At 41.0% G+C, this 26,325-nt stretch overlaps 2 protein-coding genes across 2 annotated transcripts in view; both read right to left on the bottom strand.

The window, feature by feature from the left end:
• The window catches only part of ttyh2 (tweety family member 2), a 67,780-nt gene extending 50,759 nt beyond the window's left edge, over positions 1-17,021 (bottom strand). The window contains exon 1 of the mRNA XM_028568759.1: positions 16,562-17,021. Within this exon, the coding sequence (XP_028424560.1) occupies positions 16,562-16,690 (129 nt within the window). The 5' untranslated portion in view covers positions 16,691-17,021. The remainder of the gene's footprint in view (positions 1-16,561) is intronic.
• A 1,350-nt stretch (positions 17,022-18,371) lies between these two features.
• rpl38 (ribosomal protein L38) lies at positions 18,372-21,434 on the bottom strand. Its single transcript, XM_028567781.1, has 5 exons — positions 21,356-21,434; positions 21,121-21,148; positions 20,437-20,497; positions 19,337-19,459; positions 18,372-18,442 (listed from the first exon to the last, which is right to left on the bottom strand). Exons 2-5 carry the CDS (start codon positions 21,121-21,123, stop codon positions 18,417-18,419), a joined length of 213 nt encoding a protein of 70 aa, XP_028423582.1. The 5' UTR covers positions 21,124-21,148; positions 21,356-21,434; the 3' UTR covers positions 18,372-18,416.
• Between the last annotated feature and the right edge of the window lie 4,891 nt (positions 21,435-26,325).

The raw sequence follows: 26,325 nt of genomic DNA, 5'->3' as shown, positions 1-26,325 counted from the left end.
TCTCATATTCTCCAGTGCCCCATAAAAAAATAGGTGCCGAGATTAGTGGGAAATTTAGCGTTCCACAGTTTAAGGGAGGTGATTGTAAATGTGTTAAAGGGTGCGCTCAGACAGATGGATGGCAGCGTGCAGCAAGGTGAGACAAAGAGACGCTCCTCGTCTCATCTTGAAGGCGGGTGGGGGGGGGTGTTGGAGTGATGAGAGTTGGGGTAAACTGGGTGTAATTGAGGTGAACACGGTAAATGAGATGGAGATGTGGGGGCGCAGGTGGATAATATGAACACGGGGGAGGGGTGCGTGGGAGCCTCAGATTGTTCGACAGAGGAGAAAGGGGGGAAACTCCCGCTGAACGCGCAAACACTGGGCCACCCAGCCGCTCCTATCGTCATGGTTACGTGCAGGTTAGTTGGTGCCCCTTGCTACAGGGAGGGAGGACGAGTGAAAAGGCGAATTATCACAGCCTATTTGAATTAGGCAGCATGTGACGGGCCTGCTTCAATTGCCATGCCTCTGTCTTGTGATTCCCCTGCAGCCAGGCAATGCAGAGAAAGAAGGGAATGTGGCAGAAGGGGGGAACCAGGCTGGGACTCCTTAGGGCTCACACGGACCATTAAAGGAATACACTTTATATTATCTTTTAGTTGCATGGTGTTTTTGCCTCTAAACTGCTCAATACCCATTGTATAATTACAAAAATTGCACAGGGCTTTAGAAGGAGAAACATTTATTTCAAGTTAGCTTTTAAAGCAGTTATGGCCAAAACAACACTCTCCACTTTCTTTCTGTCCATCACTCTCTCTATCTCTCCTTCTTTTCAGTAGTAGGGCACCAGACATAATGGCTTCTGAATTATGTAGCATCCATTCAGTGGAAGGTTGCACACAGAGTACTGTACCTGCACAAAGACACACACACACACACACACACACACACACACACACACACACACACACACATAACACAATGCCATCCTGGAACCACCACTTCCCAAGTGCTTCAACCTTCCATTAAGTTTAAAAACACCATTTATCTTTTACCGACCGGAGTGTGCACACATTCACTCTTTGGTAAAAAAAATCCCAAATTACCAGCTCTGACCACTTAACTGCTACCCAAATTAGGTCTGAGTAGTTTCCCATACAAGCAGACTTGATATGTTAACACCCTTCTCCTTACTTACTCATTTCTAACTCAAAAGGCCCACACAGAGGAACAACACAGAGAAGACTGTGTTGTTTCCTCTCAATTGTCCCTATAGATGGGGGGGTGGGGCAAGCACAAGGCTGGAGGAAATGACACGAGGAAAGGAAGGAAGAGGGATGCAGCTGAGTGGAAATGCTATCCCTGAGATGAGGATATGGAGGGAGTGGAAGATGAGAAAAAAACAAGAAATAGGAAGAGAGGGTGACAGAGTGATGGAGGGAATAATGTAGGTAATGAAAACAGTGAGATAGCAGGGTGTGGATGAGGAAGAGTGAAAAGGAAAGAGACAAAGAGCGGTGGTGGAAGCAAACAATGCCTGAGTGACAAAGTGTGTGTGCACGTGCCTGCGTGTCCATAATGGGAAGACAAAGACACCGCTTCTTTTACACAGCACTCTTCATCACTCAGTGCACGACCCAGTTTCTCTCTTTTACAAGTCCGTTGTAGATGCTTTCCCCTGAGGCTGGAATGTTGCATAATGGTACTTTTTTTTTTTTTCTCTCCCCAAAATAGTGAGCAAACCCTTATATCTCATTGTTGGATGTACAAAGATAAACACTTAAGCGCATGGCAAGAACTTCTGACTACGCTCTGCCTGAAAGGATGATTAATTTAAGGGATGGCAGAAGTTAAAACACAAGAGGAACATTCCAGCCATCTGTTACTCACAAATACAAAGCTGCAAAGCTGCCAGCTCATGAAGAACATCCAATGTAATCCAATAAGGGTTACAGCTAATTATAATTTAAGATCGTTGGCTAATCTATCTGTTTTTTTTTTTCAATGAATCGATTATTCGTTTTATCTATAGAATGTGAAAATTAATTAAAAAACGCAGCTGCAAAAGTCCTTGATTTCATGCCAGTGAATGAACAATTAATCAATTAGAATTGTCAATTAAGCTTCTGTCAATCGAGTAATGATTAATGTATTAATCATTTTAGTGCTATATCCAATACAAAATCCCTGCAATAAAGGCCACTTCATTGCAGTCCACAAATCCATATTTAAAGGTCCAATGTGTAGGAATTTGAGATCATATATCGCAATCAACTCTCACGCGCCATGCAGTACGTATTACAGCTACGGTAGCCTTCACGCTTCAAAAAGCCGGTCTCTTGCTCTTTTCAATATCCTTTTTCTTTTTCTGGGCGAAGAAGAAGATTCCTGTTCCTGAAATTTGGATTTTGAATACGTGTGGTCCTCCATGTTTCCTTCTTCAAACTTTCCGGGGCCGGGAAGCTACGATACCCATTAGCAGCATTAGCAGCACTTCTGAGTTTATCATGTGACAGCGAAAACGCAAAAGGCGGAGCAGTATGTCCTGTATGTCCCTTACCGGCTAACGTATTTCATATGGAGCGTCTACCCCAGTTTATGCAAATGCAAATGTAAAATTTCAAGCCAAAAAGAATACTTGGAATTGATGGTGGAGGTAAATATTCATGAAAAAGGACAAGTTTGTGGACGTGCAACACCGCATTTGGTAATGAACAACTAAACACGTTACACACTGGGCCTTTAAAGCATCACAGTCCCGCAACTTCTCTAAACAAGAACTCTAAACAGAGATTTCTTGCTGATTTTCTTTTCCAAATGTTCACTGTCCATGTATAGAGGAATGGCATGTTTTACCCAGAAAATCGTGACTTAATTAAATACCTCTTGATGGGCACTTCGCAGTTAAAAAGGCGCTTCATTGGAGAAGAAGGGAACGAGACAGAAAACAGAGGAGGTGGAGAATGTGCTGCATGTCGAGACGGATGCAAACTCACAACAGTCTTAAGTGGATATAGATTGTGCCTTATGCTGAGCGCCCATTCAAAATCTATTTTTATAAACGTAGTAAAAGTAGTGACCATAATTAATATATAGAGATGGAAAGCACCTCCATCTGTTGCAGTGCATCTGCTAAGCCGGACTAACAGTGGAATTCCAGAAGCTTTGGAGCAGTGCTAAATGCACTCTAAGCGATATGAAGTGTCTTCCGCAAGCATGGCTGCTCCACACCAGTTGGCAGACAGCTGTGTGATGTGGAGGAGGTCTCCAGGCGCAGCGTGCACTGATGTACAGTGTGTGTGTGTGTGTGTGTGTGTGTGTGTGTGTGTGTGTGTGTGTGTGTGTGTGTTTGTGCAGCCTGAATGGACAGTGACATTCCATAAACATGGTAGGGGTTAAACGGGTGTCAGGTCAGTTAGAGAAGGAAGAAGACAGGGACAAAGAAAGAAATTCCACCTTAAAAGTCAAAGCCTAGTGAGCAGCAGGAGCCTCTTCTTGTTGTTGGAAATCCGTAGAGATGATTTTAGTCTCTTACTTAACTTCTAAAAATTGAAATTTTCTCCTCTTTTTCTTAAAGGGATATTCCAGTGAATTCGTATTTCACGTCCATAAAGTTGTGCGACTGACCAAAAAATGAGGGTCAAAATCGATGTAGCAGCGGCAAGAGATACCCTGACTTGTAGTTACAAGTATGAGTAAAGCTCCAAAAGCACCGGATCCTACAATTCCCATAATGCAAGCTCAAGCTGAGATAACTCTGATAGCATGATCAGTAATTTCCGCAGACTTAACAAAGCTCCCCCGTACATTACTAAACAGTTTTCAGTACTTCTCTTGATGAGTAAACTGATCTTCGTGTGCAGAATTGTTGGAGTGCCCCTTTAAAGAGCAAAAACAGATTGATTCCTTTTAGAAATGTTATTGTGAGGCAGCCACAAATTATTCCTCCCGAGTTTCCTCCTTTGATACATTTAACAAAATATATTAACAACACTTTATACAATACATTTGAACCGCCATGAAGGGCTGAATGTAGGCTGCCGAATGCTTTGAGAAATGGCATCACTATGAAGAAATGCCCCTCTCCCCAGAGATCAATGGAGCAGTCCATCTCATTATCTCCCTCCATGCTGCTGCCTGTCGCACTCTGACACTCTGGGTGAACGTCCTGGAGACCGGGGCTCTTTCCGGCAGAGTGCACTCGGCTGGGCCTGCCCATGTTCACAGCTGGGACGCCATTAAGTCCCAGCAAAGCAGCCCATGGGTTATGGATGAGAGGAGGAAAAGGGAGGAAGAAGGGGCTTCATTGCCCTTTAAATCTCTTACACTGCACTGCTTTGTTGCCCTCAACATTGCTGCCACAACAACCTGAGGGTCTGAGGATGTTTGTGAGATTTTCTTTTTAGCTTTGGCAAGCGCCATGTTTGGCTTATTCCTGTTGTTCTGTATAAACTTCATGAATCTCTTTCTGGTAACTGCTTCTGTGCAGGCCATGCTTACAGGGACACCTTTGAAGTGCAGTGAAGCAAGGTATCTCCCTTTTTCCTAGACACCCTCTGTGAACCCAAAGCCCAAACCTTTCCCTCGGGGGAGTCAGAGGTCATGGTTTTTGATGCTACACACCCCCACAACAAAAGGAAACCCAGCCCCCTAGCTTCCATGGAAGAGCAGAGTTTCATTGTGTTTCCACTGGAGGGGAATGTGGCTGCGTGAATCAACTTGTCCCAGATCAGTTCTTCATCACCAAACTAAAATGCAGAGGAATACCAAACAGTCATAAAGCCCTGGCACCATGGATAGTCATTCAGTGCTGTCATTTCCCGTTCAAATGTTGTTAGATCTGCATGAGGGATGGACATACTACCTTATTAGTACAGACCTCAGCAATACCATCCAGCCAATGGGGTGATGCTAATCACTGCCTTCAAGCACTACAGAGACAGATTGGGGTTAATGACCTTCTGGAGAGCCAGAGGGGACACTGTGAGTGTGTCTTTCTATATGTATGCATGACACACAAGGACTAAAAAAGACCCAGTGATTGCCACAGAGGCTGAGCTGAGGTGAATCACTGTGTTAACGATAACGTTACACAGGCCTTCACACCAACAGGGAGAGGCTGAGGCGGGACAGAGAGCATGGAAATCAAGAATGACAGATTTAACCTCCTGAGAACCAAGGAAAAATGTGTTATTCCTTATCATATTTTTTTGTGATTCCATACTAGGGCTGGGCGATATATCGATATTATATCGATATCGTGATATGAGACTAGATATCGTCTTAGATTTTGGATATCGTAATATCGTGATATGACCATAAGTGTCTTTTCCTGCTTTTAAAGGCTGCATTACAGTGAAGTGATGTACTTTTCTGAACTTACCAGACTGTTCTATTATTAATGATTATTTATCTAAAATCTAAGTGTGAAGATATTTTGCGAGAGCACCAACTGTAGACTCTAGAATATATCGCCACAATATCGATATCGAGGTATTTGGTCAAGAATATCATGATATCTGAATTTCTCTATATCGCCCAGCCCTATATTAGAAAATATGGGACGTAGAAATAAGCGCTGAAAATGTGTAGAAGAAAAATTTAACAATTTAAAACGTTGGAAAAAACTAAAACAAACCTTATGGAGCTTTGATTTCAAAAAAGGTACTCCTGTTGTTATACAGTATTTATGTTTACAATTTATTGTTATTTGAACAGCTGAGCATTGAACCAGGTGAAGAAACCTGTTTATTATTTATTCATTTGATTTTGCAACCGGTTTCTATGAATCTACTTGTGACATGTCATATTTGGCTTTGACTTTGATTGAACATTTGCTCTCACTTTGCGGAAAGAATCGGGATATATATCGTATATCGATATTCAGCCAAAATATATCGGGATATGACTTTTGGTCCATATCGCCCAGCCCTATTCCATACCTGTTTAAGGTTAAAAAAACATCTTACAATTATAATTTTTTAATTTTTATTTATTTAAAGAATGTCAACTGTAGTGGACAACAGGATCATTTGAGTACGAAAACAGACAAATTTGGTAGATGTGGAGTCATTATTTACATGAAGATAGTCCCGATGTCCACTATAATTGACATTCATAAAATGGCAAATTTTTCAAAAGATACATAATGTAGTTTCTATCAGAACTCAATATATGATTCTTAATCCTTAACTAATGCCTTAATGAACAAGAAAATATATTATTATCATAGTAACAAAACCATAGACAAACAATATTTGACTCCTCTCTTATCTTTCCATAAAATGTGCTTGTTCCTATGCTGTACATTTTGGATTGAAAGATAGAGGCGGTTCCCGGCCTCCCAGCCAATCAAATAACACATCACTGAAAAGCCCAGGATGTCCTCTGTACAGTACAGCAGGAATTAAGAGACTTGCACAAAAGATTCCAAGGAGATGAATGAAACTCAAATGTCCACTACAGTGGACATAAGTCAATGGGCTGGGTCTCAGGAGGCAATAGGGGTTGTTAAATTTCCAATGCAATCACAGCTGTTGTGATAGCTGAACAGATAATGGATTTTCAGCCCTTGGTATGCGTTTTCCATTTTCTATCACACAAACTACACAACGGCTCATGCATCTAGTTGAAAAATCAGCTATAATCAGTCAAATTGAAATGCAATTGTGAGAATAAAGAATCAAATATTTGAGAGCACAAAATTAGGAATATTAACAATCAACACGATAGAAAGTGCACTTTAGGAAATCACTGCAGCAGTTGAAGGACATCGTCTTTTTCTGAAAGTGGCAAAATATGTGTTTTGTTCTCATGACTTCACATAAATCCACTCAGTCTTCCAAACATGAGCGGCTCTGACACAACGGCACATCCATGTACATGTATGTGAAGGACTAACATGAGTGAACAAAAAGGGGAAGGTGAAGGAAAACTGAGTAAAGGTGCTGTAGGTAGGATTGCGAAGATCCAGGACATAGCCAAAAAAAAAATATTCTCAGTCCCTCCCCTTTCTGCTAAAGCACAAAACGGTTTCCTAAGCCCCTCCCCCCACAAGGGAGAATGAATGCTTGTGAATGAGCAGTGATTGACACACAGTTAGACACCCCCCCCCCTGGCCCTGATTGGTGCATCTGAACAGGGAGCGGTGGATTTTTGCAAATCACACTACAGGCTGTAGGTGGTGTAGTTTTTTTTTTTAAATACCTGCTTCATGTAGTTCTACTCGAACATAGGGTCAGTTTCAGCAAATATGACAGAAAGTTAGTTTTATAAGGCTATGTTTAGATGGAAACGATCTGAAGAGAAAACGCAAAAGTGGCTTTTTATTCTGCGTTTAGACAAGAGTTTTGGGGGGGGGGGGATCTGCGTGCATATGGTGACACAAAAGTGTGTGAAATTCGATGTAGTAGGCACGCCAGGCGGCTAGGTGGCACTGCCACACAACACCACCAAGCCCGCGCGCCTGCGTAGAACCTTCCTTCTACTTCTCTCCTTAGTAGCGCGAAACCAAAACATGTCGAAGCGAACAGCAAAAGCTTGTTTGGAAAGATGAGGAGGTGGAGTTGCATGTTGGTCTGATGATGACTGGCACAGTTGACCGTGATAAGCCACAGCACAGCACCCACGGGAGCACTACCAATACCCTGAGCCTCGCAGCCGCTGCTTGAGAGCCGCTGGCTCAAATGAATAGCCTACATATGGTCATCGAACTATAACAACCTTATCCACATTGTCGAAATCATTTAAATATTGTGCTTCTTCTTTTAGATAACAGGAGCCTATCATTTCTATAGCCTACTCCGTAACAACAGACTACCTGGACGCCTTTTTTCTTGTCTTTCTCCACACTTCTGTCTTCAGACTTTTGCGTTTTTACCCTTTAGGCGGTAACGCAACAGTGGAGCGTTTTAAAGATTTCCACTCTGGAGGGTGGTTTCACTTTTTTGCGTTTTTAAGCCCCAAAAACGCCGTCGCCGTATAAACGAAAGGCACATCCAATAAAATATTTTTTTCGTTTTCACCCGCGAGCGTCATCGTGTAAACAGGGCCTAAGTCTTACCTACTGCACCTTTAACACAGAACCGGTGAGAGGAAGGGAAAACAAAGACAACAGATGAAACCGAAAGGTCTGGAGAAGGAGCTGTTTGCATGCACTCAGGTGGAACATTGTTCCCACAGAATCTCTGGATGAAAAGCCAATAAAGCAGAAAGATCGAGTGTGTTAAGTGTGTGTTTGCTCCTGTAATCGAAACGCATAGTCTGTGGCTTGTTCATTTATCCCATATCATTCTAGGCCATAGTAATAGCAGGATAAAAGCTTTCATTAGGAACTTGTCTGAGCTGGACATTAAAGTGATCAGTGGTGAGACGAGAAAAGTGCTGTTGTTTGTCAAGGACAAATGGTGCTGCTATTAAGAAAAGTTGTTGTTCCCATGTGCTGAAGGATAGGCAAGTGTTCTTTAATCATCTGTAATTATGTACAAATTGTACAAATATCCATGTTAGCTAAGATAATAATACTGATTTATTTTTCATTAAACTAAATTACTGAGTATCCAAAGCTGTTAGTTCTATAAAGTGACCTGAAGTTGGAGCAAGCCGAAGGACGAACATGATAAATATCTCAACCTTAAAGTGCTCATATTATGCTTTTTGGCCTTTTCCCTTTCCTTTATTGTGTTATATATCTTTTTTGTGCATGTACTAGGTTTACAAAGTGAAAAAGCCCAACGTCCACCCCAAAGGGACTTACCATCTTCCAGAGAAAACACTGTTCACAAACTGCTCCAAACAGCTCTATTGTAGTCCAGCCTTTACTTCTGTGACAAACGTTGGTCACTTTGTAACACACGTTATAATTCTCACCTAGCTGCTAGCGTGGAACGCCCTTATACTCTGCAACTGACTAGCTAGCAGTGCTTACCTAGCTACTGTGCATGTGCGACTCCTAGCAAAGATGGAACAGAAGTGAGATGCCTCACTCTGTAGCTAAAACGGAGAGCTCAACACAGGGTGAAAAGTATGGTGTTTTTGGAAAATTGAACCATGTAAACCTATTCTAATATAACCTCTTAATACAATTATGAACCTAAAAATGAGCATAATATGAGCACTTTAATATACAAAAAGCTTTTTTTCTCCATTCTTGCTAATGTTCAGGACATAATGCATCCCACACTCCAGTAGCTCCTGGACCTAGAGACTATTTTAGTAGTGAGAGTAAACAACATGGCACATTTCCCTTCAGCAAAAGCATGAAAACACGTTATGCTATTTTCCGTGCTTGACTGAGCATACATTGAGTGTACATCCACAATCTTTACAGTAATGACTGTGTCAACCACAGATAATGACAAATGTGGGTAAGCTATGACCTCCAGATAGCGAGTTACTAAATCTTCTCATCTAACTCTTGTCAAGAAAAGTAAATAAAGTGTCTTTCCCAAAATGTCAAATGTCCAGAATAAGAATCAGTTTTAATGGCCAAGAACCATACAGTGGTAGAGACATTTTAACATACACATAATTTCTCAACTTTAGGACAAAGGAGCGTTCTAAGTAGCACATTAGTTGATATTATTTTAAAGAGCAACCGCCTAACTTCTAATTTTGTTGGATACAATTGGCCCTGCCAATAGCAATAATGCTTCTTGCTGGCTCAGAGACCAGCAGAGGTAAATAGAGTAGCCAAAAATTGTACTCAAGTAAAAGTACTGTTACTTCAGAATAATATGACTCAAGTAAAAGTAAAAAGTAGTCATCCAAATAATTACTTGAGTAAGAGTAAAAAAGTGCTTGGTGGAAAAACTACTCAAGTACTGAGTAACTCTTGAGTAACATCTGATTTATTTTTTAACACAAGCATTCAATCAGACGGACAAAAATACAAAATAATCATCTTTAGGCAAATTATAGTTCATCCAATCAATAAAATAAATTAAAATGAATTAATTAATTAGAAAATAGCTTAAACTAAAATAATCCAGGTAAAGTCAAGTACTTAAAAAATAAAATCAATAAAATAATCATAACTAAAAAATAAATAAGCACAAGTAACACAAATTTCCAAACCTTTATACTTTTTTACCAGGCTCTGCAGGCAGAACTAGAACAAGGTAATGTAGCTGCTGTTTCACACTTTGACTAAGGTAAACGTGCTTTCATTATGAGGCCAGGGGTGTTCCTCCTCGTCTGGGTCTGCATTGCCGATGGTTGATTCTGACATTTCTGCTTTGCTAACCCGTCCCGCTGCTGAGATTGAGTATGGTCACGTAACGAGACTGCACAACTACGTTTGATTGGTGAAACACAGTCACGTGGTACAAACCTTTAGCGGAAGTCTCTCTCTCTCTGTCAAAATAAAACATTAAAATGAGGCGTACGCGGGGGGGATGAAAACAATGACACGTAGAATACCAAAGAGGTAAAAAGAAAAGTAACAAGCTCATGTAGCGGAGTAAGAGTACAGTTTCTTCTTCACAAATCTACTCAAGTAAAAGTAAAAAGTATAGTGATTTAAAACTACTCCTAGAAGTATAATTTTTTCAAAAACTTACTCAAGTAAATGTAACGGAGTAAATGTAACTCGTTCCTACCCACCTCTGGAGAACAGAGGACTGATACACACAACATGAACATACCACCCGCGGCGCTACCATTGGGCCCGGGTGGGCCTGGGCCCACCCATTTTAGGACCGGGCCCGCCCATTTTTAGGCCTATAGTGAGTAGTGAGTGATTTTAATTCTAGCAGTTCATCCAATAAGCAGCCCGAGGAAAGCTTTGAGTGAAAGCTTCTCAGCCAATCAGCGGCTTCTACCCCACGTGTGGACTCTTAAGCCCGCCCACAGGCTGCATCGTCACCAGCAAGTGATCCAATGAAATGAATGACGTTTGCGCGCAAGCTTTTCAAGCAAGCTCAGTGAGACAGACACAGACTGTAGCTATTAGCTAATATGAAACGCAAAGCGTTTTCATTTAAATTCAGCAAGAAACGCTCCGAGGAGCAGAAGGAGGAAATTTTAAGTAACGCGGTTACAAGTGACGAGTTACCATCCTGCTCGGCTGCCCTCTCCCCATCAAGTCCTCCCATAGCCAACCCCCTCACACCAGCAAGGCAAGTAGTGTCTTAACGTTAGTGTCTGTCTGGCTGTATGCAGGGGGAACCTGAATACATTTTTTTTTTGGCTTATTTTAATTGGCCCATCATCAGTTTTCTGGAGGCCCACGAACAATCAAAATCCTGGCGCCGCTAGTGGAACATACCATACCATGAAGCAAACACCAAGCTCAGTGCACATTATTATTTCATTATTACGTTATTTCAGGATTATATTGGAGTTCCAGCATTATGTCACTCAATAATAGCATTTACAATGAACATAAATTCACCAATAAACGGTTGTAACCCTGGCCTGACTGATTGGATAGTATCTGAATATGAGGACCAGCAGTCCACGTTACGGACACAGAAAGTATTTGGCAAAAACTTGTTTGGGTCACAAAGCAGGAAATGGGAAGGGAAGTCAGATGGACGAGGACCTGCTGACCTACACATTATGTCTGGCTCAACACACACACACAAACGCACACACGCACACACACACACACACACACACACACACACACACACACACACACACACACACACACACACACAAATATTAGAAAACTAGAGCCCCATCCTATTTTGGGGTGAGCTTTTTCAGTTTTTGCCCTTGTTTCATCGTCTAGACCTCGGGACAGAGAGAGAGAAATTAATTAAACCCGTCAGACAAACATCAGCAGATTATCTGAGGAGCATGTGCGTCCCCAGAGCAATCATCAACAATGCTGGGGTGTCATTTTCCCACCAAGTAAAGGCCTCAGCATGCAAGTGCTTAATGTGTGTATAACTGAGTGCAACACAATGAATTCCTTCGAGAAAAGACTGTCCACAAATGTCCAGACTGTCCGTTCTTGGAGGGAGATCAGGTAGGCAGCGTGATGCAGCTAGTGGGCAGCTATAAATGCAGGCTTCATGCTATCATCGAGTGTAGCAGGTATAAACACTTTTGCAGCAGTGTACAAACTATACCACGGCTGTCAAGTGAGCTTTATTGTTTTTCTCCAAGGGGCGTGCCTCAAAGCCCGCTCAAAGAGTGGACTGACTGGGACTCTTGAAAAGAAACATTCATAGCTGCAAGCATGTAAGCCTACCTGCATTATGTCAGCACATCTGATATATAATATACATGGGTATCTAAACCAAACATCACAGTATAATACAATACGGGCAAACTAAAGCAGGGCACAGTATACTATGCAGTGTGATAGTATATAGATAGTGCAGTAGTATATTCTATAGTTTATAGGCATAAATAAGACACAGATAGCTCAAATAGCCTATAAACATCCAAATGTGTGAGCGTTAAACCAAACACAGAGGGTGTTTGGTGTTTTTTGCCCCCAACGTCGCCTTCCAGGCAGCACAGCAATGGTTATGTTTAGGGTTAAGGTTAGGGTTAGCTGCCTGGAAGGCGACGTTGGAGGCAAAAAACACCATTGAGCAAACACAGAGCACGCCAGGCTGACGTGGACTAAAAAAGTTGTTTTTTTTGTCCACATGGTGATGGCGAGAATAGCATGCATACCGGTACCCTTATTAAAGTGATTTAGTGATGACTAACCCTCATGCATTAATCATACATCAATAATGATGAAAATACATTAATTTACCAATGCATGGCAAAAATAGTATATTGTCAATATTTTAGAGACCTCCCACAATTTCATGTGTTTAGGGGAGCTCAAGTCTAGTTGGACAACAAGTCGTATGACATATTGCAGTTCCTTTCTGGCAGAGAGAACCCTTAACTCTGCAGTTAGATGCAGCTCTGGATGAGATTTTCCAAAATATGTGACTGTAAAATGAAGAACAGCTTGCTTATTGTCAGAAGACAGAAATTAGAGGATGAACTCGAGTCAGGTGATTCAGACATTCCATTCCTGACAATACCAGTGCCCAACAGAGGGTAAGAAACCTACTACCACACACACACACACACACACAAGTACACATGCAGACAAAGAACAGTGAAAGATCACGACCCCTTGCATTCCATCACATTCGATGGCCCAAATCCAACAGAAGAATTCACGTGATTTCCCACACTACAACTAGCCAATTACAACTGGTCTGAAAAGGCACACGGCCTGGGTTAAAGGCGCGGCTCAACTGCTCAATACTCTGCACAGCCGCGGCCAACTTAACATTGATTCAGCAATTTATTTACAAAAGAATGGACTCAACATTACACGGCTCGATTATAAAGCTTCATTTTTGTTCCGTTAGAATGAATTCTTTACCAATAAACACAGTTGCAATGCTGTAATTATCCCGGCGCAGAAACAAATTGGATTTTCATTAATACCACAGTGTGAAGCAATGCAGTGTTAAGAAACAAAACGACACCGGTAAATTCCCTTAAACATAGACTTTTGTATGGTTTTTCTGTATTTTTTGGGGCTTTTCCACCTTTAATTTTTTGACAGGACAGCTAGGTGAGAGAGAGAGGGAAGACATTCAGGAAATCGTCACAAGTTGGATTCAAACCCTGGACCTCTGCGTCGAGGAATAAACCTTTCCTCTCAGTACATGTGCGCCTGCGCTACCACTGAGCTAACCCGGCCACCTGTCTGTATGTTTTTACTGCCTTACAGTATAGTTGATATGTGTCACTTCATTAGCAAGTTTAATTCACAACTTAACAACTATGCAAGTACATCCAGGGGCGATATATCAGCTGCTTTCCCAGTTTGAACATCCTTTGCGTATCGTCACTGCTACTCATGAAGTCAACCAAGGAGGTGGTGATCAAAATTAAGTCTGACAGCCCACAAAGGACAGGAAATGTAATGGCCTAAATAGCATCGCATCAGCTTAAAATTATGTCATTAGCTTTGGTGCTGTGCAGAAAATTGTTCTACAAAGTGGGAGCATGAAGGGTTTGAAACAACAGACATAAGAGAGCAGGAGCATGGTTGTGTCCGAGAGAGAAACATACGTAAAAGTCATAAAACAAGAGAGGTTGATGGGCGTGATGATGGGGGTTTCCCCATCCCTGACTTGAGTGCCTGTCTGTGGTTGACGGTCCTGCTGAGACTCACCACCCTCCCCTCCTATAATACATCCATGCTCCCCTCCCACATCCCATGGCCCAGACTCTACTTCCACAGTGCTACAGAGAATGGAAACTGGCAGCATGAGAAGAAAAGAAATCTCCTTCACTTTGCCTCTCTCGTCTCGACAAAAATCCAATTTAGTTGTGCTTCCATCTCATACGTTGTGGAGCAGAAGTGCATCAAACTAGTACTGTTGGTGAAGCAGCTAAAAGCAAAGGGAGGCATCACAGCTAATGTTGAAGCCAATGCTTTAGTGCCTTACCTTGCTATCGGGTTATATGCTGCGTTCCATTTATCTTAGAAGTCGGAGGTCAGGACTAGGAATGACGTCACACCCGAGCTAACCGCGTTCCAGTAACAAGTTGGGAAACCATTATATTTAAAGGGATACTTCACCGATTATAGCATTAAGCTTTGTATCAGTAGAAACACGGTAGTATTTTCAAACGACCCTGCTTCCTTCCCTCATGTCCCCCTGAGACTAGATTTCTCTGTATTGTGGGTCTGGAAAAAAGCCTTTCATGACGCAAAAATCATCATTTAGCGTCATCGGAGGCATTTTTGCCCAGACTTTGTGGACTACAGCCAGCTAGTTCCGCATGTTTTCAACCCGCCCATAGGGGGTGGGACTGTCACTACCCGATGCGAGCCGATGTGAGCCGAGTGTCAGCCATCTTGAAGCTTCGCTAATCAGGCTCTCGTCTTTTCAGCAGCAAACTTTTACAACAATTATGTGCGTTCAAACTACCGCACATGTGTACCACCGGTATCCATCGGTACAGATCGGAGAGAATATGCAGGACACTTTGTTACAGACGGAATACTCGACACACTACGCGAGCTTCGCCAGCTGCAGAGACCAGCACCTCAGCCTGCGGTGTAGCTCGACGCCGCTAGTCGGGTAAGGGGACATCCAAAGCGGTGAAACGCGGAACGAGTGCAGGAGTGTGAGCTAGGTGGAAAGCTAACGCTAGACAGCCACCTGTCTCATCTATCCTGCTTGCAAGTGTCCGCTCATTAGACAACAAACTGGACTACATCCAACTTCAACGAAACTCCCAACGCGAGTTCAGAGACTGCTGTGTTTTTGTTGTTGTGGAAACATGGCTGAACAACGGTGCTGAGACGCTGCAACGATGAACTTAAATGTCATCTACTCTCAGCATGATGTGCCTATGTGCACTGACAGAAGCTAAGCTGTATAACCCTGAACAAGTAAACAGTGAAGTAATACATCATTCATAGTACTTGACATGTGTTCACAAGCAGGTCATTAGTCATCCAACAGTTGATCCCAACCCACTTCAAAACTGTGTGAAACAGTCCTGTCTGACCCCGCCTCTGGAGTTAGGAACCACTTTCTTTAACTCCCAGCCCATTCCAACATTTACAGTGTGAAGTGTGCTTCCTGATCCTCTCTCTCTCTCTCTCTCTCTCTCTCTCTCTCTCTCCAACATACACAAAGACTTATTTGTCCAAATTAAAAATGTTACCAAGCCTAATGGAGGGCAGTATTTACAAGATCTACATGTTCTGTCTCTACTGGGAAGCGCAATTAAGCATTTAACTCAATAGTGTAACGTAGGGCTGGACGATATGGAGAAAATCAAATATCATGATATTTTTTGACCAAATACTTCGATATCGATACCGGAACGATATTGTAGTGTTGACTTCTGGTGCGTTCACAAAATATTTACACAGTGAGATTTTTTATAAATAATCATCAGTAATGTGGATATAATGAGGAAGTGGGTAAAGGCAAATAATAGAACAGTTACAACAGTCTGGTAAGTTCAGAAAGTGACATCACTTTACTGTAATGCAGCCTTTAAAACCAGGAAAAGACAACACTTGTGTCATATCACGATATCCAAAATCTAAGACATATCTAGTCTCATATCACTATATCGATATATTGCCCAGCTCTAGTGTAACGTCATTTTTGCAAAGAGGAATTGCTTTTTGGAAGACCACCAAAATGGCAACACCTGAAACAGATAGCACCAAGCATTTTTGACCTGGTCCATTGATCTTTGGGACTGGATAGGCCTACAGCTCCTAATAAATGCGGTGGGCTCACCCTCAAGGTGGCTACCACTTAAGTGGACTGGATGAGATTCAGAGAGACATTTTGGGCCACTTTTATCATCGATTGTGCAAAATGTAATCTGAAGGCAACATAAAGCATCATGATTACTGATTTTAGTAATAACACAGGAGTGTCAGAAAAAGCCATTTATTGAAGGACATAAGCCATATAGTTCAGGATTATTTTAGATGTCCCAATGGCCATACAGGCTACTGTTAAAAACTCACTATTGAGTACCATAGACACATATAGTGTCCCTGTTTTACTCGCGTCCTTGATAACCAGGCTCCTGATAAAGCTGTGTCCCATCTTCTTTTACTGACCTGCTGGTAGTTCTCTTCTTCGGGCTGGAAGCTGTTGTCAGTGGGCTGAAACCTCAGGTTGATATGAGGGAAATTGTGGAGCCAGTAAGTCCACCAGGGCGCAATGTAATCCATCCGATCCGAAGACATCCCTGCCCCAAGAAAAAGTTCGGCTACAGCCTAAATTAGCCTCCCTTTACTAAAGCGGGCTGTTCGGTCCGCTGCCGGAGATCTTAATCCCGTCTCATATCAAACAAAGACAATGATAAAAGCATGCTCGTTTGTGGAAACACACTCTCAGCCACACATGATAGAACCCGCACAAGAAGTCCTGCAGAGACAACAGAGTTGTTGTAAAGTGAAGTCCGCGAGAGATATATATATATTTTTTTTTTACATGAAAGAAGAAACAATCACACTGCGCCCATGTCTCCGTGTCCGTGTGGACCCTCGGCTCCTATCCGACCAACAGCCGCTCCAGACGCGCACACAACAGTCACCACCAGCGGGAACGCGCCCCGATAGTCAGGAAACGATACGGGAGCGCGCAGACACCTCTTTTGAGGAGTTTAGAAATATCAGTCTGCCAGCATGTCTGAGGTAAGACTGTAAAAAAACACTTTATTTTTTTATTTATTTTTTACTATGTAGCCATTAAATTTGCATTGTGTTTTATTTATTTAAGTGCTGCTTCATCAGTCTCTCTGCGGAACCAGCTACTGCACAGCCACCTAGTGGTCAACGGAGACAATTACAAACAACTTTATGTCCTCATAGGACGTCCGAATCGACCACTAGCAACTTTTATCTTCACCAACTGGTGGCTATAAAAAAATAAAAAATAAAAGAAAAAAATAATGGGTGGTCAATTTATATGGAGTTGTCTTTGCACCTGTATTACGCGGTGGAGTCAAACCAGAGTGCTGGTTGTCTGCTCGATTTCATCCCTGTAGCTGATCAGTCCACCCATTCCGTAATCCATGTCCTCACTGGAATTATTATAAGCACCCAGACAGAAGTGTGCACATACTGATGTTTCAGTGATGCTGCAAACATCCACAACTTGTAATAGAGCAGTAGCCTACTTAATGGACATTTGAACATCAGAGTGAGATGTAAGGTATGGCCCCTAGAAGGTAAAGAAGTTTCAGATAATACTGTTCCACGGAAATGTAGCAGCTACAGAAAATAAGTAAGACATATCAAAGTTTCATAACTCATAATATTGGGGGTTTAATAACATGCAGTGTAACAAATTAAGAGGGGGCGGGCAAAGACGCCCTCCCAAAAAAATCTAATACCCTGAGAAACATTGCCCCCAAGAAAAAAAAAAAAAAAAAAAAAAAAAAAAAAAAAGTACATTTACCAGTTTAGACAAATATATTGCTACATTAAGCCATTTCTATCTCCAACACCTACAGAAACACTATATAAATGCACTGATAATAGCAATAGTTTGCTTTTTTAATTACTTATGTTGGCGCAAGGTGAAATGCAGTTTAATCTTCAAACGGCAACTGCACTAATAGCCTTTTTTTTTTTTAAATGCCCATTTAATGTAAATATCCACATTTATTTTTGAAAATTTCAATTTCATACACCATTAACATGTCTGAAATGGAGGGTGGTTCTCTTTATACACTTTGCAGTCTGACTATAGCTCAAATCTGACATCTGGTGGAAAGATGGAAAGAAGAAAACACTATGTATGACCCATTTTAACAAGCTGGCCACACTATACCCTGACTGAAAACACGGTCATATAATTCAGTTTTAAATATTGTGTTCGCATTACAGCATGACAATACAATGCACACAAAACCAGACAAAGTACTCTTTTTCCAATTTTTATTACAATCATCTGTACATCACGGATTTACTTGAGCTCCTTCACAGCCAGACCTGTAAAGACAAACACAACAGGTTAGAAAATGTTCACTGCATAAAACCTCCAGCAGCAAAGACCCTGTCCATGCCCTTTGTTTGGAATATGTGCATATGTTGAGGTGAAATGACACTAATGTCCTTGACATTTAGTCATTTTTACAGTTTTCTGACTGTTGCTCCTGCCCAAATTTCAGTGGTCCACATCAGCCTGAAGACTCTTTCCCATTATTAGGAAACTCTTGGCAGAAGTGTCTGCAATTGTGTTTTAAGTTGCACATTTAGTCATTTTCCACAATGACCTATCTAAACCCTGTAGACTCATATCTAGTTAATATGCTATAAAACCCAGTTTTTTTTTTATTGTAAACATCTACAGTTTATATTTCTTTTCACCCAAAATGCAATGGTTATGTTCCTGAGGCCCAATAAGCACGTTGAATCCATTTCCTACATTATAAAATAGCTACGATCTGTTTCTATGAATGCTCTAAAAACTCCCTAGTTAATATCAGGTTGAGTTTTTTTATTATCATTAGCTCATTGCTTCCTCTACAGTGCATTGCTACCACAATAGCCATCCTCTGCAGTCAACCGAAATATAGAACGCCATCCCTGTGCTTGTGGCATGCATGGGCATCCTTGTACTACATGCTAGATTGAGAAACTCACCCGCCCTTCAAACATGCTCTAAGCCACAAGTGGTTCAAACCTCCAAATGGCATCTTTAAATCAAACCCAGGCAAGATGCAAACTTCTTAAAAACAGAATAATCCAAGACCACGTCCAAAGGTCAAATGTACATCATTCATTCCTTCACAAGGTCCCCAATTAGCCTTTCGCTGTTTAAACAAAGACTGCTGCATCTCACTCGTTTGCCCCACAAGCAGACTTCTTGATAATAATACTGACCTGGGGGCAGGGACTGCTTCAGCTTCTCAGCCTTCTCCTTGTCTGTGATGACCAGGGTGTACAGGTACCTGCTGCAGCGCACCTTGAACTTAACATTGTCCTTGTTCTTCTTGATCTTCACGGCTGAAGGAAGACAAAAAAGCCACTTCAGATTCAATTCATCAACAGAAACATCTACTTGGATTAAAAAAAAATTCTAACTCCAGTGACAGATGCGCAAGTTATTGTACTTTCCAAAACAGACTGCAGTAATGCCTTATTTTACAAGTCCCAATGTCTGAATAATTTCCAAGGAAGTTTCCTGGACATTTTCTAGAAAGGCAACAAATGTTACTTCAATTATGGTTTGTCACTAAATTCTTGATATAAATTTGACTTGTATGATTGCCTGTAAACAAAATTAACATTTGTTTTCATGTTTATCTGGCCTGCCAGTAAAGGCCCTGTTACACCGACCCGATTATCGGCCGTCAGGACAGTCTGGCGAGGTCAGTGACTTGAGCCTGTTCGATGTGTTCCGTGCCGTCATCAGTCTGAGGAGCCGTCTGCCTTCATTTGGGCTGATTTGACACGTTTAATCGGAAGGTGGGCAGTTTGAATCAATGGCCAATCTGATTGGTGGAGTGCTAAACCGGAAATGACTAACGGGATGAGCCTGACTAACGCCCCTCAAAATCTGACCTGTGTCGATCTGAAATGAAGACAGATTCAGCAACTGCAGGGCCCATTTCTTGCTTAAAATTAACTATCTTCGTAAAATATGAGATCGTATTCCGAACGAGCCGCCATAATGATCCGTTGTAAAAGTCCAATCAGCTGCCGGTTTTCATTTTTTGGGAGACAATACAGATTAGCGCTGCCTGCTGTTAGAGACGTATTACGTCTCGCGCACGTGCAGAACGTACGCTCAAGTCGGCCGTCGGGTTGGTGTGTCAGAGCCTTAACCAGCAAGTTGTCAGCCACCTTGTCATTTAAATGTGTGTTTGTGTATAGATATATCTATCTATCTATCTATCTATCTATCTCAAGTAAAGACGTACATTACTTTCATTTACATGAACCAGCACAGGCAGGTGAGGACAGTACAGAGTTTAACTTACACTTGGCATCCTTCCTCCTGGCTGTCAGCAGGAAATCTTTGATTTCTTCTATCTTGCGAGGCTACAAATAAAGAACAGAGCAGGCACAATTATTATTCCGACAAAGCATCAAAACACACAGATTACAACTGAACAACAAAGTGATGTTAGGGGACCGGTGGAACTGATGTTTCTGTTAGAAATCGAAACCCAGCACTAGGTCCATCATTACTCTTGCAAGACTTGAAAAAGCATCACGAGCACATCAGCCTGAGATGATTGCATGTCTTGCTGACGGCTAAACAGGTCTTTATATCTAAAGTTTCTACTTCGCTGGGCATCCACGGCTAACGTAAGATAAGTACAGCCCGCACCAGGTCACTACCAGCTACAGCTACCATAGCTAAAGTGGTTGCTTTGGAGAAATTTACCCCGGCACTTCATAATTTAGCTAGGTAAATCAATATTGCTATGGGCTCGTGAACATGACATTCTTATGCGACAGGCGGTTAGCCGGGTGGCCGAAGCTAGTAGCAATATGCTAATGCTAATCACCTAAGCTAGCCACTTTTCTACGTATGTAACGCTTGGTATATAACCACAAACACACATTTCAGGTAACGCCATTCCCACACTCACACGATACAACAATATCAGCTATGCAGATTTAGGTATTTAATCATTTCAATGACAAGAAGTCCTTACCATGCTGCTTGTGTCAGCCGACTGAACGCTGCGGAGGAGCAGAGAAAGATGGAGTCAGATTATCGGTTAAAACAACGGAAAGAAAAAGTGTTGGAAAACAACTACGTATCTCGTCATCTGGCTACTGAATTGATTAAGTATATTTGAGCCGAACCGGGGACTTGATTATTAGTGTTAAAGAGGATGGATTATGATAGAAATTGTGATTTTGTTTATGTGTCAATGTGAAACTCACTCAGTCTGCCAGAGAGGGGATGAAAAGGGGTGGAACTTCCGGTTAGGAAAGATTTTATACAGCACTACGGCAAGCACAGAAGGCCAATGTTAAAAAAGAAAAGCGTATTACCCGTTGTAGGTAAATTTGTGTTTAAAAATGTGTACTGCGTTTAGAGAGTATCTTATATTATTCTCAACAAGCGTTAAATAGGCTATGGGACCTCTGCACTGTATGCTATTGTATATAATTAGGTCTATGCTGATGTGAATTCTTGTCACATTCTGTATCTCGTAAAGGGAAATCAGTGTTTGTTAATGCTAATAGGCTACTTAAAGTAGCCTATTCAAAGAAAACATGTCAAATTAAATGTTGTCTTTCTTAGCCCAGTGAAGTAATCTATTCACTTCATCAAGAAATTCACCACATTTGAAACAAGATGTCCTTACCCTCCCCATACATGTGTAATATGGCTATATTACATGACTATTGCTTTTGTCCTGTAATGTCATCCAATTCAATTTAAATTTAAATTTATTTATAGTATAAATTTATAACAAGAGTTATCTCAAGACACTTTACAGATAGAGTAGGTCTAGACCACACTGTATAATTTACAAAGACCCAACAGAGCAAGCATTTCTTCCATTCCATCCATTCATCCATGGTTGTATTGTACATTACTCATCTCAGCCTGCTGCTTGTAAATATTTGCTGCCTCTATATCACATAAACACTTTGGTGCTTAAATGGACACAAATAAGCTCTTTTTAGCCATAAAAATTATGTGTAATTTCTATTATGTATAATTGTAGTCTCCTGCTCAGGTCAGTAAATCCACAATATTCGCACAAAAATGGCCCAGAATAGTGAGTGAAAAGTGAAAGTGAAAATTGTTCTAAATTAATATAATTCTGGATTAATGCATGACATAAAAACACTGGTTGTTCTTTATTATTATTCTACAACTTTAGGTCAGTGGTTGATAAAATAGTTTAAAAAAAGGCACTTTAGTTGTCTATGGCTCAAGAGGCAGCTTGCTGCAAAGAGAGGCAAAGTCCCTCCCCTTCTGGTGGACCACCATTGGACCTGAATTTTGAAAAAGATGTTAGGCGAGAGACAAACAATTATTTTATTCTCTTTGAATAGAGCCACAATTTACATTTATTATGTTCGTTAATTGAAAAGATAATTTTGCAAGTCAAGAAAGTCTCAGATTGTAAAGAAGTTTGTTCTTGCTGATTCTTTTGCTTCCTGGCTCATAAAAAGACCCTTGATAAAATGTATAAAATGAATCCTACATGTGTTGTGGACACGGTTGTGGAATATAGCTTAGCTAGCTAGCGAGCAAGGTGACATAGGCCTATAGGCTATTGTGGGAGACAAGATATGTAGCCTATTTTATTAAGTGGTTTCCCACAAAACTAACTGAAAACTAAAACTGGGACATTCTTCACTTGCAAAATTATCTTTTAAATTGAAAAACATCATAATTCATGGCTCAATTCAATCAAACAGGACCGGCTTTGGATGTATTAAGAAAACGCTGTCAAGTGGTCAAGTGCCTTGAGTGTGAAAACAACAATGCGCTGCGCATGCTCAAAACCATGCCAGGTGGCAAAATTACATAAATTACGAATCCCACGCCAAGACCCGCCCTAAGCAGCTCGATTGGTTGGGGTTAGGCATTGACCTTGAGTGGTTAAGGGAAGGGTTATGGGATTGGTCAGGGGTTGTACATGTAAGCATGGACGCCTGGCCAATAGTAGTGTGTGAATGCTATTGAAGGGCGGGTCTTGGCGTGGCCATAGTGTGGAAAAAAATATCGCTGCCAGGTGACGCTGATTGCCTGTCCGCAATTTGATTAGTAGCCTACTGTTGTCGTCATGTGCTCTTGTAGTTGGCAAAAGTTAACTGTCATAATGATGGATGTGGTTTATCTTCTGCAGCACGAATTTGAAAAGTTGAAGAAAACTTTATGATTAAACACGTTGGTCCCCACCAGACGCGCGACATATTGTTACAAACCGAACCGCTGGTAAACATGACCAGATTCAACGCGGAGTGGTTCTCCAGGAGAAGGTGGCTAACTGCAGCTTGTCAGAGGAGACGATTGGTTTTCTGTTTCCCGTTTGTTATTCGGATTCAGCATGGTAGGCTACCTGGTCAAGAACAGACTTTCAGCATCTCAAACATCTTTCTGAGAGAATTACCCAACATGAAAGCAGCAGGACAAGCCATACACACGGGAATTGAGCAGTATAACGGCAAATTCAGGAGAACAGGTAGGCCTATGTGTCCAGTTGGTTTATCACCTGTTTTAAACTGTGTGTGCAAATTGGTTATGCATCGGCATACGTGCAGCTTAGTGTCCCAAGTTCCCTATGGAAGATTCTACGTGCAGTTTAGTGTCCCAAGTTCCCCATACAATGTCCTTAATTATGAACCTGCTAAACCACCTTTTTAATAGGTTTGGGTTTTTGTTAGGGTTAAGGAAACCTGTCTCAAATAAGGCCCTCATCATTTGGGACACTAAACCGCAGTATACCTTACACATCTGTGCAAATAAGTTGTTGGCCCACCATTTGTTTCCAACTGAAAACACCACTCTGTAAACCGCATAAAGGAAAATGGTCAGTATAGCAGAGGATAGAAAAAACACTGAGCTAGTGCAAAAGTCAATTATAGCTTTTATAAACTCCTGAGCTGACACCAAACTGGATTTTGCCATGAAAATACATGGGTGACGCACCATTCTTGTCTAAAGAAATAGAAGTTAGGCTGTATTCAGTCCATTAAGTGTGTCCTGATTGGTGTAAGCCTATGTATGTATGTATGTATGTATACGTATGAATGTATCCATCTATCCCAATTTTACTCATCTTTTCTTTGTCTCCTCTTAAACTGAAGTAACAGTGGGAGAGGCTGTAAGCCCAGAGGCCCAATTTGTTTCCTGCAAGACTGCTGTGTTATGTGTTTTTAGTTGTGTGTGTGTGTATATATATATATATATATATATATATATATATATATATATATATATATATATATATATATATTTATATATTTATTCTGGCAGGTATTTCTTTCATTCCAGACTAACTGTAAATTATGGTTGCTCAAAAAGCTAGAAGATTCACTTGAGACACTTGAGACTACAAACACTGCAACCCAACCTGCTGACTTATGGGTTTAATTATCTTTTACAGTCAAGACCGATAAATCCAAAGGGTGCCAAAATAATAAGACTTTAAGTATATAAATGGTTCGCACGGAAGAAAATTCCCATCTATTATCCCCACAACTTGACAAAAAATAATTTTAGATCTGCAGCAGCAGAGCACAGTTAATGGGCCAATCCTGCTATAGTCAGAGCTGTGAAACACATTTCTGCTCTATTCGTGTCAGTTTCCTTTTACTTTAACTTAAGGTAGTGCTTTGCCTTTCGATTTTATTGCACAGTATACTTTCTTTTTAGATGGGTGTTGCTCAGGAATGGCTAGCACTGACTGCACCTTTTGAATGCAGATTCAGTATAGATGTTTTTCCTGGAACTGAGTTCATTAATGTTCTCTGTCAGCTCAAGGCTGTTTTAGTATTCAAATTTCAAATACGACAGACTAGCTTTGTCAATAATTTACACCAGGAGCTCTGTGCGAGCCGAGCATACTTGGTCGTTAAAAGTTTGAGTGACACCTTAGTCCATTTCCACGGAGATCCACCTTGGCATGGCATTAATTCATAAAGACGGGAAACACAAGATCAGTTGTGTTTAATTAACCTGCTATCTACCTGTCTGCCCGTGTCCACAGGCCATCTTCCCCTAGACACTCAATCAGTGCTCGTGCAATTGGACACGTTTTACTCAGGATTTTAAATTTTCAGCAGTCTCTTGTCAATCAAAGTAAAAGAGAGTGCGGGTTTGTTTCAGCAATGGGTCAGGATTTCAGACGAGGACCTCGGTGCCTCTGCGATCACCTGCAACACAAGTACAGGCTAGAAAAGCACACTGCAGAATGCATGATTTTATGCCGTCATTTCTTGTCGTTTTGGGTACTTGTTAGCAGTCTCAAACCATTTTCCTCACCATAACAGGGACTGAAATGAACAGTTTGTCTCAGCGTGGCTTTATGCTCCTCGCTGCAGAGGAGATTATTGTTTTATGTATATACTTTTTTTCCAACTGACATTCAGTCACATCACTCCTTGGCATAGCTAACAGTGTTTTCCCTAGGTTTGTGGAAGACTTAGGTGCATGTATTTGTTGGCTGGTTTAGGGGTTTCCTCCCTCAAGAAAATGTGACGTTACTGAATAAGAAACAATGCAATTGCACATCATTTTGGACCATTATTATTCCCATATCTGTGTCTAAAACATTGGAAAAGCAAGAGCCGATAATAAATAACATTAAAAACGCTAAAAGACAAAACTTGCTTTGAAGCCTAGGCTAGATCTAAGAAAAGTCATTTAGTTAGTTTTGATGCCAACATTGCTTGGCATCAAAACGGCATAGGTGGTGCCCAAAACGGCTTGGGTGTTTATCTTATACATTATACAATTATAAAATGAACATGGTAAATCTTTTGTTAAATAACCCTGATTTGTTGACATTGTTTGGTTTTACTTTTCTCATTGCTTGGGGTCCCGCAGATCCCACTGCTGTATGTGTAATAATGACTTTAAAAAATAAATAATCTTTTTACTTCTCACTTAGTTAAAAACCCAATATTTAGAAATATATTGAAGCATATTTAGAGATGCATTTGCCACAAACTGATGCTTTATGAATGTGACAAAATAATTGTTATACTAAATAACTATAATAATATTAATATATTTTGTATTGTGTGTGTATGTATGTATGTGTATATATATATATATATGTGTGTGTATATATGTGTGTGTATATGTATATATGTGTATGTGTATATATATATATAAAAAATATACTTTTTTTTTTTTTTTCTTTTTGTTTGCCAAAAAGTAATTT

The sequence above is a fragment of the Perca flavescens genome, chromosome 21, assembly GCF_004354835.1.
Source record: "Perca flavescens isolate YP-PL-M2 chromosome 21, PFLA_1.0, whole genome shotgun sequence".
Taxonomy (NCBI): domain Eukaryota; kingdom Metazoa; phylum Chordata; class Actinopteri; order Perciformes; family Percidae; genus Perca; species Perca flavescens.
The sequence above is the reverse complement of the archived record's forward strand: the minus strand, read 5'-3'. Positions and strand labels throughout refer to the sequence as shown.